This window comes from Sinocyclocheilus rhinocerous, unplaced genomic scaffold, assembly GCF_001515625.1.
Source record: "Sinocyclocheilus rhinocerous isolate Xijiao unplaced genomic scaffold, SAMN03320098_v1.1 scaffold70, whole genome shotgun sequence".
In the NCBI taxonomy this organism is placed as follows: domain Eukaryota; kingdom Metazoa; phylum Chordata; class Actinopteri; order Cypriniformes; family Cyprinidae; genus Sinocyclocheilus; species Sinocyclocheilus rhinocerous.
This window is the reverse complement of record NW_015624555.1, coordinates 934,083-945,563: the sequence shown is the minus strand read 5'-3', so window position 1 is coordinate 945,563 and position 11,481 is coordinate 934,083. Positions and strand designations below refer to the sequence as shown.

General features: G+C 36.4%; 1 protein-coding gene across 9 annotated transcripts in view; it reads left to right on the top strand.

Annotated features, from left to right (window-relative positions):
• LOC107742550 (syntaxin-3-like) overlaps positions 1-11,481 on the top strand; it is a 28,117-nt gene that overhangs the window by 5,736 nt on the left and 10,900 nt on the right. For all 9 annotated transcript variants that reach the window (XM_016555599.1, XM_016555582.1, XM_016555607.1 and 6 more), the window contains exons 2-7: positions 7,074-7,148; positions 7,249-7,348; positions 8,621-8,695; positions 9,340-9,410; positions 9,488-9,596; positions 9,764-9,837. In XM_016555599.1, coding sequence (XP_016411085.1) covers positions 7,074-7,148; positions 7,249-7,348; positions 8,621-8,695; positions 9,340-9,410; positions 9,488-9,596; positions 9,764-9,837 — 504 coding nt within the window. The remainder of the gene's footprint in view (positions 1-7,073; positions 7,149-7,248; positions 7,349-8,620; positions 8,696-9,339; positions 9,411-9,487; positions 9,597-9,763; positions 9,838-11,481) is intronic.

The following is an 11,481-nucleotide window of genomic DNA, read 5'->3' as shown; positions in this document are numbered from 1 at the left end:
CATTGAGCGCCACTTTAGAAGGCCAGCTATGCCAGCTATGCGTCGGTGCTAAGACAGAGATTTCGCTTTCCTTGGACATGACAACCTATTTTATATGACTCGAAATCAGCATGGTACACATTATGTTATCATTACTAACTTGTTTAATATTCAGTCCACATGCATGAAGTGTAAAACGAGAAGGGCATAACCTTACGAAAAAAAGAAAACACACAAAAATCGCGGTTGCTGCGGTTCTTGCATTCCTCTGCGGTTTGCTCTTCAATAGCGCGGTATTGCAATATTGCGGTTATCGCGACAGCCCTAGTAAGAAAAATATCCATATTTAAAACTTTATAAACTGTAATCTCTAGCGTCCGCTAACTGTCGTATGCGTATTCACAATAACACTCTTCCGGTGGATGACGTAGGACGTAGCGCAGAGGAGAGAGCAAAACAAAACACTGGTCACGAATTAGAAGTACAAAACGAAGATTTGTAAAGAAAAATGTTGGAGCATTTCAATATAAACCAAGAGGGGACTGGTTTTCCTTTGCTAAAGTAAGGAAACTTTGCTTCCTTTGCTCCTGTAAACAAATGATGGTTATCATGAGACTAGCATATTGTCACTGGAGCTTACACTACGCCTACGTCATCCGCCGGAACGGTGTACTATTGTGAACACGCGTACAACAGTTAAGAGATTACTGTTTATACAATTTTAAATACGGATTATTTTCTTACACAACCAGATCGATTTGCTTCAGGAGGCCTTTATTCACCCCCCGAAGCCGTGTGGAGCACTTTTTATGATGGATGGATGCACTTTATTGGACTTCTTTTGGACTATTGAAAAATAACACCCACTCACTGCACCCACATTATAAAGCTTGGAAGAGCCAGGACATTTTTAAATATAAGTCCGATTAGATTCGTCTGAAAGAAGAAAGTCATACATACCTAGGTTGGCTTGAGGGTGAGTAAATAATGGGGTAATTTTCATTTTTATTTTCAACTATCCCTTTAAGGCATCTCTAAAAAGAAAACAGTGTCGATGTTCTGCTGAGTAGCCGTAACAATACAGCTGAAACTACAACAAATTTAATTGGCAGACGAGGTAAACGAATCATGACGTTTAGGTCCCACCGAGCGTAAATTCCTCCACACGAAAATAATGATAAAAAGTACATACTATCCGCTTAAAAAGATAACTACATGCTATTCCTCAATTTTTGTTCTAACCTATTCCAAGTGTCAATTCCTGCCCATGTAAAAGATGCCAAAAAGTACATACCGATCCCTTTGGAGATTTTCTCGGAATGATTCCAAATCGACGATCCAAAGCCTGAGATCGGGGATTGACAAATGTGGCCACCGGGAGGCACTGGCCGTGTTTATGCTCTACGAATACGTTACAGGACCTGACCGATCAACGATGAGACAGACATTTTGGAATTGTTAAAAGCATTTTGAAATCTCACATGAATGTCAGCACACGGCATACAAGAGATGCACCAGAACGGCAACGATTTACAGCATGTGTAAACTAAACGTGTCATGAAAAATTAAGTGTGGTTTTTTTTTTTTTCCTCAATGTTTTACATTCACGGTACTGCACAACAAGTCGCAGTTAACAATTGTTAACATAGCCGTCACCGTTATTTCTACAGCGCTTTATACAACACAGATAAATATTTAACAATGAAAACAGTTCAATTCTGCTTGTAAAGTAGGGCCCTGCATTTCAGCCCGGGCCCGATGGGCCCCAACTTTTTTACGCCCCTCGGGCCGGGCTTTTCACGTCATAGTTCAGATGCGGGCCAGGCCTCAGGCCTGTTTTAGGCTTCTCCTTATTTTTATATTTTAGACATCCATCAATTAGTGATGAAAAAAATTGCCGCGCTGGTGGAAACAACACAAGACCGTGCTAGCGGCTCGACGGTGTTTAGTGCCCCGCCAGCAGCAGTATGGTGCGTGCTGTCAGCGCAGCTGAAGAGTTCTGTGTTCAGCGCTCCTGTTCAAGACGAGACGGCAGAAAGCGCATCATGTTTTTTTTCTTTATTTTATAAAAGCACGTTTTGTTGATATTGTGAGTGCACACAAATAAAAGTAGACCCTTTACAGTTTAGAATAATGTATTACTCTTACCTTTATGAGCAAAAATGACGGCGTAAACACTGAAAAAAATGCAAGCGATCGCGCTGGCGCCTCCATGTCCTGCAAAGCGTCTCCGCACAAACTATTGGATATAGTGCACATTTATCTAGATTTAACGTTTAAACATTGTGATATGCTTGAACTGTTTTATATCTATAGATTTTATTTTAGGCAAGTCGTGATGATTTGAGAAGGCTAAATTGATCAAACATACAGTAGGCTCACTGTCTGCCGCTGGCTGCTTGGTCGTTACTTTAAAAAAATAAAAACTTGTATTTAGCGAACAAAAAATGCTCCAAACGTTTTTTTAAATTAACTTAATAAAAAAACAAAACAAAATATAATCACTTTGCTATTACATACAAAACTGAACTATTTTAATAGCTGAAACAGTAGTATAAGCTGTTTTGGGAGAAGGGGAAAAAAAGACGAACTCGTGTCGGGCTCGGGCCGGTAATTCTGTTAAGCTGTCGGACACGGGCCGGGCTAGGGTCTGAGCGTCTCGGGCCAGGGCCGGGCTAGGGCCTAAATTTGAGACCCGTGCAGGGCTCAGTAAAGCATATCTAAAAAGAAAACAGTGTCGTTGTTCAGCTGAATAGCCGCAACAATACAGCTGAAACTACAACAAATTTAAATGGCAAACGAGGTACACTGTTAACATGAACTCACTATACTTTAACCTACTAAGACACACTCTCTCTCTCTCTCTCTCATTTTCCTTCAGCAGGAAGTCTCTTGTAGGCTTATCTCTTTACCTCAGTTCACAGCTTTTCCAGCACACTGCATTCGTGTGTGTGTGTAAGTGTCTTTGACCTTCACAAAAACCCGTTGGGTTGGCAACACATTGTTAATACTACAAATAAACTTGAAAAGAGAGCTGAAGTCTTTGTCAGAAGGATGGGTAAAATTACACTGTCCCAGGAATAGTTCAGCTGAAATTCTCTAGTACAATCTCAGTAAGTGCTTGTTTTCATAATATTGCCTTTATGTTAGACCATAGTTGATGGTCTTTTACAAAAATGTATTATGGTAAGTAACCAGTTTCCACCAAATTATCATCAGGTATTTATGGAGTATTTAATGAGCTCTACACCTGACATGCATACTATATTTAATTAAATCAAAACAAGGGAATGAATTATTGATTTGTGGACATATTTTCACTAAAACGAGGGAGCTAATTCATAAAACAAGGGAAAGAATTCTTAGTTTGTGGTTGCGATTTAACTAAAAAGTAGGAACGAATTAATAAATCGAGGGAACAAATTTATAATTTGGTTTCCACAATAAATATACTTTTGTCCTACGGGGATCTGTAGGTATTAGTGGTGTTTGCTAAAGAAAAATATTGCTCTTTGGTTTAGAGATTCATACGTCACACTGCAACATTCATGTTGTCATCATGAGGGCTTGTGAAAAGGGCTCGTGTGAAATGCATTTTTAAAATGATTTCATAATGTTTGCTGAGGTGTGTTTATAATCTTAGTATCATCAAAACTGTCATTTTTAGATATAAATTGTAATTTTCTACCTTGATTTCAGTCCTCTGATAGGAAGGGGCGTGTCTGCTGTGAGACTTCTATGGAGCCAGATCAGCCTCAAAAATAATATATTTACAAAACAAAATTCATAAATGCACAGCACAATTTACATTTACAAAATCCGATACGTAAATTCAAAACACAATTCATAAATGCACAAGTAAAAGCATAAATATTTCCCCAAATGCTCACACAAATGCATCTTACCTAAATACATTTAAAATGTTTACACAAATATGTATATATCAAGTTCTTGAATTAATTTCCATCACACAGAATCGGATTTTGTAAATGTAAATTGTGCTGTGCATTTATGAATTTTGTTTTGTAAATGTATTATTTTTGAGGCTGATCTGACTCCATAGACTTCAATCTAAACGGACACTGCTATGATTGGCTAACATCTTTGCATATGAAATCAGCATTAGCTCTCTAGAAACGTTTACTGTGCTTTTACTGTAACAGCCACCAAGATTAACTGATTGTGAAAAGTGTTGATTACAGCATTATATTTAGAATTACTCCCGTTGCATCAATGTAGCCGAACACAGTCTACTTACACATGAATACCACAACGATCTCCTTATTGCAACAAGATTTCTGCAGTCTAACGAATACTTTCGTCATAACTAACAGTGAAAACGCAATGTAATAAGAGACTGGTTGAGCAGTGCAAACTGTGTCATTGACCATAATGGCAGTTTGGTGAAAACGCAGAAATCAGATGATCTTGTATTGACTGCTCCAGCTTTGATCGCTTATAGAGAACAATATAGAGAACAGATGGTTTTCACGCTGCTGACAGGAACCGTGTGAAGTCGATTGTTTAATCACTGGCTTGATTCACTAAACAGCAGTAAAGACAAAGAACGTAAAGTCCTTTACAAATTACACTGATATCATCATGATGCTCATGAATTTCAGATATTTAGATTGTTTCTTGAGGTTAGTCTATAAAGATTAACAGCAGTAGTATCACAGCATTTGTCTACATTTTTGCTAAATAAAAGTATAATACATTTCTATTTAAGAAAAAACGACTGATGCTAAGCTTTTGAATAGTAGTGTATGTCTTTAAAAATTTAAATCAAATGACAGATGTGTAGATATCTCCTATTACATATTTCTACAGAAGCATATAACTGTAACTAAATATGGCTGGTAATTTGGCAGAAACCATGGTTACCATGGAATGTTTTTGAAAGTGTCATTTGAGCCGTCAGAAATGCTGAATGAGTAAAAGTGCTTTGTCTTCATATTGGGTTTCACAGTGTGTGTATGTGTGTATGTTTGGCTCCTCTGTGGTGGAGTGACGGAGCTGCAAGTTTGATGACTATAGAGAAATCCTTGAGTGGTGTCATAAAAAAGGTGTTATTTCACTCAGACTTCAACCCTCATGTCTTCTGACTCGCATTTGAGTTATAATGTTATCACGCGCCATTCTCTGTTCTGTGGCGGTGTCAGTGTGTTATACTGCTGTTGTGTCATTCGACAGGAAAGCTAAGTGGAAAAACAGTACTGGTCTCCACATGCTCTTCATAAAACGTCACAAGACACACCTTTATGTGCATGGCAAAGAAAAAAGTGCAGTGCAAGACACTCTGGCAGTTGTAACATTTCTAAAGCCCACACGAAATCACAATTGAATTTACCCTACATCATGCATGTACTTCATTCTACCTCAGCCATGTTTTATATGTAAGAAGAGCTTACATGCAATAAAAATGGAGATTTGACAGTTTGCTAACACAGCAGTCCTTCTGCTGTTTCAGAGCAGCTTACATTGTGCCTTGTCAGCAGAGGCCTGTAACACCGGATATTCATGTGACATGATAAATGTAAGAACCATGTTCTTAAAGTGCAGTTTAATTACGAAACCCATAACTAAACATAAAAGAACCCAAATCTAAAGAGGACTAGACTATAAACTCATGACTTTTTCAAGAGGTGAACAACATATCGATGACTGATATGTCATTCACTGATAACATATTCAGTTATTATTAAAGTGCCCCTATTATTCCATTAAGGTTTCTAACTGTGTTTTGGGAGTCTCCTACAATAGGTGTACATGCCTACAAGGTCAAAAAAATGCTTCTGTTATCTCAAAACATGCATTTAATATCACCTCATTTTCCAACGATTCTCAAACGATTCGTTTGAAGCTGTTTGAAGATTCAGTCTCTCTAAACCCCTCCTTTCCATGAGCCTACTCTGCTCTGATTGGTCAGATGGCCCAGTCTGTTGTGATTGGTCTACCGCGCACAGCACGTGCCGGAAACCATACGCCCATTGCCATAGTTCTGCCTTTTGAACGCTCGATATAAAATATAAACATTTATTAATATAAACATATACTGTAGGTTGTGATTCAGTGGAGATTTGAAATAATTGAAATAAATTGAAATAAAGCTGAAAAACGTTCAAATACGAAAACGAAAACCTTACACTTGAAAAACTTGAATGGAAATTAGAAATGTTGCCTAAAATAAGTTTAAGCACTTTAACTGAAATAAAAACAAATTAAAACTAAGTAGAAGTATTAAAAAAACACTAATATTAAGAATAATGGCAAACACACCTAACAAGATTACTAAAACATGAATAAAAAACTGAAGCTACAAAAATTAAAGCTAATTCAAAATATTTATTATTTATTCGTTTTTATTCATAAAATAACACTTGTTGTGCATGAAATAAATATGCTTTTTGTATTCTAGCAGTTGGGCCCTTTACAACAATATGACACATGGCTGTCTGATTACTAATTCATGTTATGGTTACTATGATCATATTTCATAAATATGAAATGAGTCACTTCTGATTTGTTAGCAAATTGCCATTCACAATTTAAAAGTTGATTATTTGCTATCTTTGGTTTTGAATACATAATCTAATTAACTAGCTGAAAAAGGGTTTGAAAGAGTTAAACTGCAAGAAGTAAAATTAGTGGTTAGTTCTTGATTTTCAGTTATTGTTATTGGCTTAGAATTACCCCATCCTGGAAATTACCTGTCATTTTTTGAGAGTTGCTCAATATTAGCAGTAGATATGTAATTAAAGTAGTTTGAAGGGATAGTTCACCCAAAAGTGATAATTTTGTCATTATTTATAAAAAAAGAAGATATTTTGAATAATGTGTGTAACCAGTTGATGTAAAAAAAATACTATGGAAGTCAATGGCTACCAGCAACTGTTTGGTTACACACATTCTTCAAAATATCTCCTTTTGTGCACAACAGAAGTAAGAAAGAAATTCATACAGGTTTGGAGCAACTTGAAGGTGTGTAAATGATGACAGACTTTTCATTTTTGGGTGAACTGTCCCTTTAAATATTTTTCTAAATGTGTCTTAAATGGTCATTTAGTATGCACTTCTTACATTGTATGTTTCAGACATGCGATCATGATGATGATGATGTTGAGATCGCCGTGGACAACGCTGCCTTTATGGATGAGTTCTTCTCCCAGGCATGTTCTTCTGTGTATTTTACAGTGTGTGTTTTTTGAAAATACTTTTGGTGCGCTTTGTCTGAATGTGTGTCATTGTGACCTTTATTGCTTGTTTCAGATTGAAGACATCAGGAACAGCATTGATAAGATCGATGATAATGTGGCTGAAGTGAAGAAAATTTACTCAGTTATTCTTTCTGCACCAACATCAGACCAGAGTAAGAGACGGGCTCATGTGCACTCATTGTGGGCATTTTGACCCAGTTCTGCATTGTTTTCCACTGACTGGTAGTAGCAGGTGAAACAGACTGAACATGAGTCATATACTGTAGTAATAATGTTGTTATATCACAGCTAGTGTAAAGGTAGCATCTGTTCATTAGAGTTCTGTTCATTAACATTAGTTCATGCAATAATTAACATGGACAGACAGTCAAGAATACTTTTATTGCATTTGTTAAATGTCAATTTCAACACATGTAAAAATGTTTATAACAGTATCTCTCTTCAAAAAAAAAACTGTAAAAATGTTACAGTAAAAAACTAAATTGGTTAACTGTAAATTACCTTAACATATATGGTGAAAAACTCTAATTGGTTTAACATAGTAATATATGCATTTTTACTGTAAAATACTGTCAAAATTTGTCGAATTCATAGGAAACTGAACTACCATAGGACATTCCTAGAAGTTTCTTCATGACACTTCACATATGATTATTTTATTACATTTAAAATTAATTTAAATTTTATTTAAAAAATTTCTTATCATTGCTGGACATTAATGATACTTTTTCTGTTATGAGTTAATGTTCATTGTAAAATACACAGGCACCAATATCCTATCCAGTGCCACCATGTTTTTAAGTTCTGGCAACTACAGCGTCCTTTTTATACCTTAAATTTAAAATTATATGTTTTACGCTGTACATGTGCTAATACATTTTTAACATCAAGCTGAATAAGTTAACGTTAGTTAAATTATGAGCTAAAATTAGCAGTGAACAACTGAATAATTAAAAATGTCAAATCTTTTTATAAGATACCTAATGAAACTCATTAGAAATAAAACTCATGGCAGATTTATTCAAACATAAAATAAGGCATCGCTAACAGGTTAAGTAAAACTATAATAAATATGTAATATAATGCATATATTTAGCAAAATGGTCCTTTCTAGAGTTATTTCGTTTCTAGTTGACTAACGAGTTATGGACATTGATTGGCTTACCTGAGGTAAACGTTATAGGACATATTGTTTATAAACAGTTTTTATTGACATCGATTACATGAGATATGATACACTGCAGTAAGTAGTTTCCTTCATAAGAGACTTTAAAAAAAAAATCCCGAGCCCAAACTTTTGAACAGTAGTGTGCATGAAACCTAACTCCGTTTAGTCTACTGAGCTTTGAAAGAACAACCTTTTAACAATGACAAAACACACACATCTTCATCTGCTGAACTTCTGTTTTCTTGTCTGTGAACAGAAACGCAGGATGATTTGGAGTCGCTTACTAACGATATCAAGAAAATGGCCAACAATGCTCGTAACAAACTGAAGAGTAAGTGTCTTTGCTCGTTTACAGGACTGCTTTGTGCTGTTCTCATTAGGTGAAAGAAATAGGCCACAAAGAACTAGGCTTGGCGTTACAAACACTTCTGACCCAGAATAATGTGAGCCATTTATCTTTTACCTTTAGAAAAGCAATATTTACCCTGTTGTCAATGTTATTTGAGTATCACTGAGATGCTACTTTTCATATTTGTTTTCATTTTATTTCAAGTTTTAGTAATTGTTTGTGTTTTTGATATTTTTATGTTTTTTCTTTTCTTTCTTTCTTTTTTTTAAATGTCTATATACGTTTTAATGCCGTTTTAGTCATTTTAGTACATCAAATTAAACTAAATGAGAACTAGTTTATGGTTAACATGGTTAATGTTTGTGGTGTCTGTAAAATGTGAAAGCTGTGAGAACTCATAACACTGCAAACCTAGTCTACCTATGGGTACAAATAAAGTGAACCTGAACCTGAACCTGAACCTAAATGTTGCTTTGGCAACTAGCTGAAAAGTAAGGTTAAGGTTTTTTTTTATGATGTTATTTTAGTTTTAGTTAACTAATAATATAATGTGTGTGTGTGTGTGTGTATGTGTGTGTGTGTGTGTGTGTGTGTGTGTGTTTGTGTGTGTGTGTGTGTCCATACAGCCATTGAAAGGAATCTCGAGATGGAAGAAGTGGAGAGAGTATCGGCCGACTTGAGAATACGCAAATCACAGGTGAGTCAGCATCCCGCTCAGGTAACACACACAAATACACATGCTCTATTAACTCTGCCCTCATGTTGCCCTGCCAGCACGCCGTACTTTCCAGGAAGTTTGTTGATGTGATGACCAAATACAATGAAGCTCAGGTGGACTTCAGAGAGAAAAGCAAAGGTCGCATTCAGAGACAATTAGAGATCAGTAAGTCACTCCTGACTAAACAACAGTGCGTGAGACAGCTCTTATCAAACAGTGTGCAGCGTACAGCACGTTTCTTTCTCAAGCTTGTGGTTGAAGCGTGTCAAACTGACACTGTGCTATTCCCCTTTTCTGTCGTTGACTTGCTTTTGTTCTGCTTCTCGCTCTAGCTGGTAAAACCACAACTGATGAGGAGCTGGAGGAGATGCTGGAGGGAGGAAACACAGCCGTTTTCACAGCAGGGGTAATGCATGCGTGCATGTGTGTGTGGCAGAGCTGGAGTCAAAACCTTTCCCTTCCTCATAACTTGCTCCCATAGGCAGTGCACGAGATCCATAGTCTAAAGCAGCACTCAGAAAAAGAGGTACAAAGCTGTCACTGTGGCGCTAGCCTTTCAAAAGATACTATGTACTAGAGCTGTCAAAAAAAAATTCAAATTTTTAATATTCGTCGAATTAAAAAAAAAAAACTTTGCATTCGAATTTTAGGTCTGCGTCAGCCGTCAGGCAGCCTTATCAGTGGCGCACGAAATGCGACGACGATGTAAGCGTCATTGCATTTTAATGCTTTTGTTAGCCTATTCAGTTGAACCCACTAGATGCGGCGCTGCTACGTTGTTCATTCAATATATAGCGGAAAACAAGAACATCAATGCGGAGAAGATGTTGTTTACGTCAAAACTGAAACCAAGCCGTTCACACAGAACGCATATTTATCACATTTTCTAGACGGACATCTATCAGCGTTGCACTCGCGTCTCACACAAGAGAGCGGCATGTTTAGAAAGCTATGTAAAATTAATGTAAGTTCAACTTTTAAAAAACATGTCTCAAGACTTTATGGCGGTTTTTCCCCATCCCACTGTATCTCATTTTTTTAAATGAAGAAAGTAGCCTACCTTTGTGATTGGTTTTCGGTCCTTTGTATTAAACTATACATACATGCATGGTGCTGTTTTTTTTATTGTTTAAGCAACTTTATTAATTCTATATATGGTTTATAAACATTATTTTAAACATTATGCACTTTTTTCAAAGATAGTCGTGTTATTTTATTACGCTTTGAAGAAACGTGCATAATATTTTGCTCGATGCGCCCTCTTGTGGCCTCAGGAGAGATGCCAAAAGCTTTTTTTCCCCCTAACTGAAATTACGCCTTTTAAATTCGAATATAATTCGAATTTTGATAATATTTAAGTAGAAAATTCGAATTTAGTTTTTCAGTCATTTTGACAGCCCTAATATGTACACTTAAATGCTAATATGCATTTTTTGAAGTACTAATATGTATCTTTAAGGCAGTGGCGTTCCGTCCATATATATATGCTCCGCATACCCAGGCCATTTGAGAGAATAAGTTCACGGGATAATTCATATAAACAAGATTATAAATTGTTCCCTTGTCATTTGAAATGTAACTTAAAGCTTAAAGAGTTAGGAATAAGCACGTAAAATTATTTTTTTGCCAAACGGCAGTAATTTTCTGTAAATCTACGTCATTTATGGTTGCTTCCTGGTGAGCGGATTCTCCGCAGCTTTCTCGTCTCCGCTCTGTTGCTATGACTCGTCAGGATTATAGCACGTTCTCAGTGATTTGCTGGTCTGCGGCAGATTTAATTTAATGCGCGAGGTAAGCTTTCAGCGAAGCGCTCGCCCAAGCGGAAAAATGCGCCGTTGTGTTGCTGCCAGATCTCGATTGCCGAAAATTACATTGTGTTTGATGCAAAACCAACTCGACTAAATCAAAAGAAAAAAAACACTAGCTGAATTTTTTTTTTTTCTCAAGCAAAGCAAATTTTAAAAGTCCACTGAACAACTTACATTTTTGGTCATAGACAACTTATGTTGAAGATATACGTTACTGTCAACGTTATTGCCTAAGCGGTAAA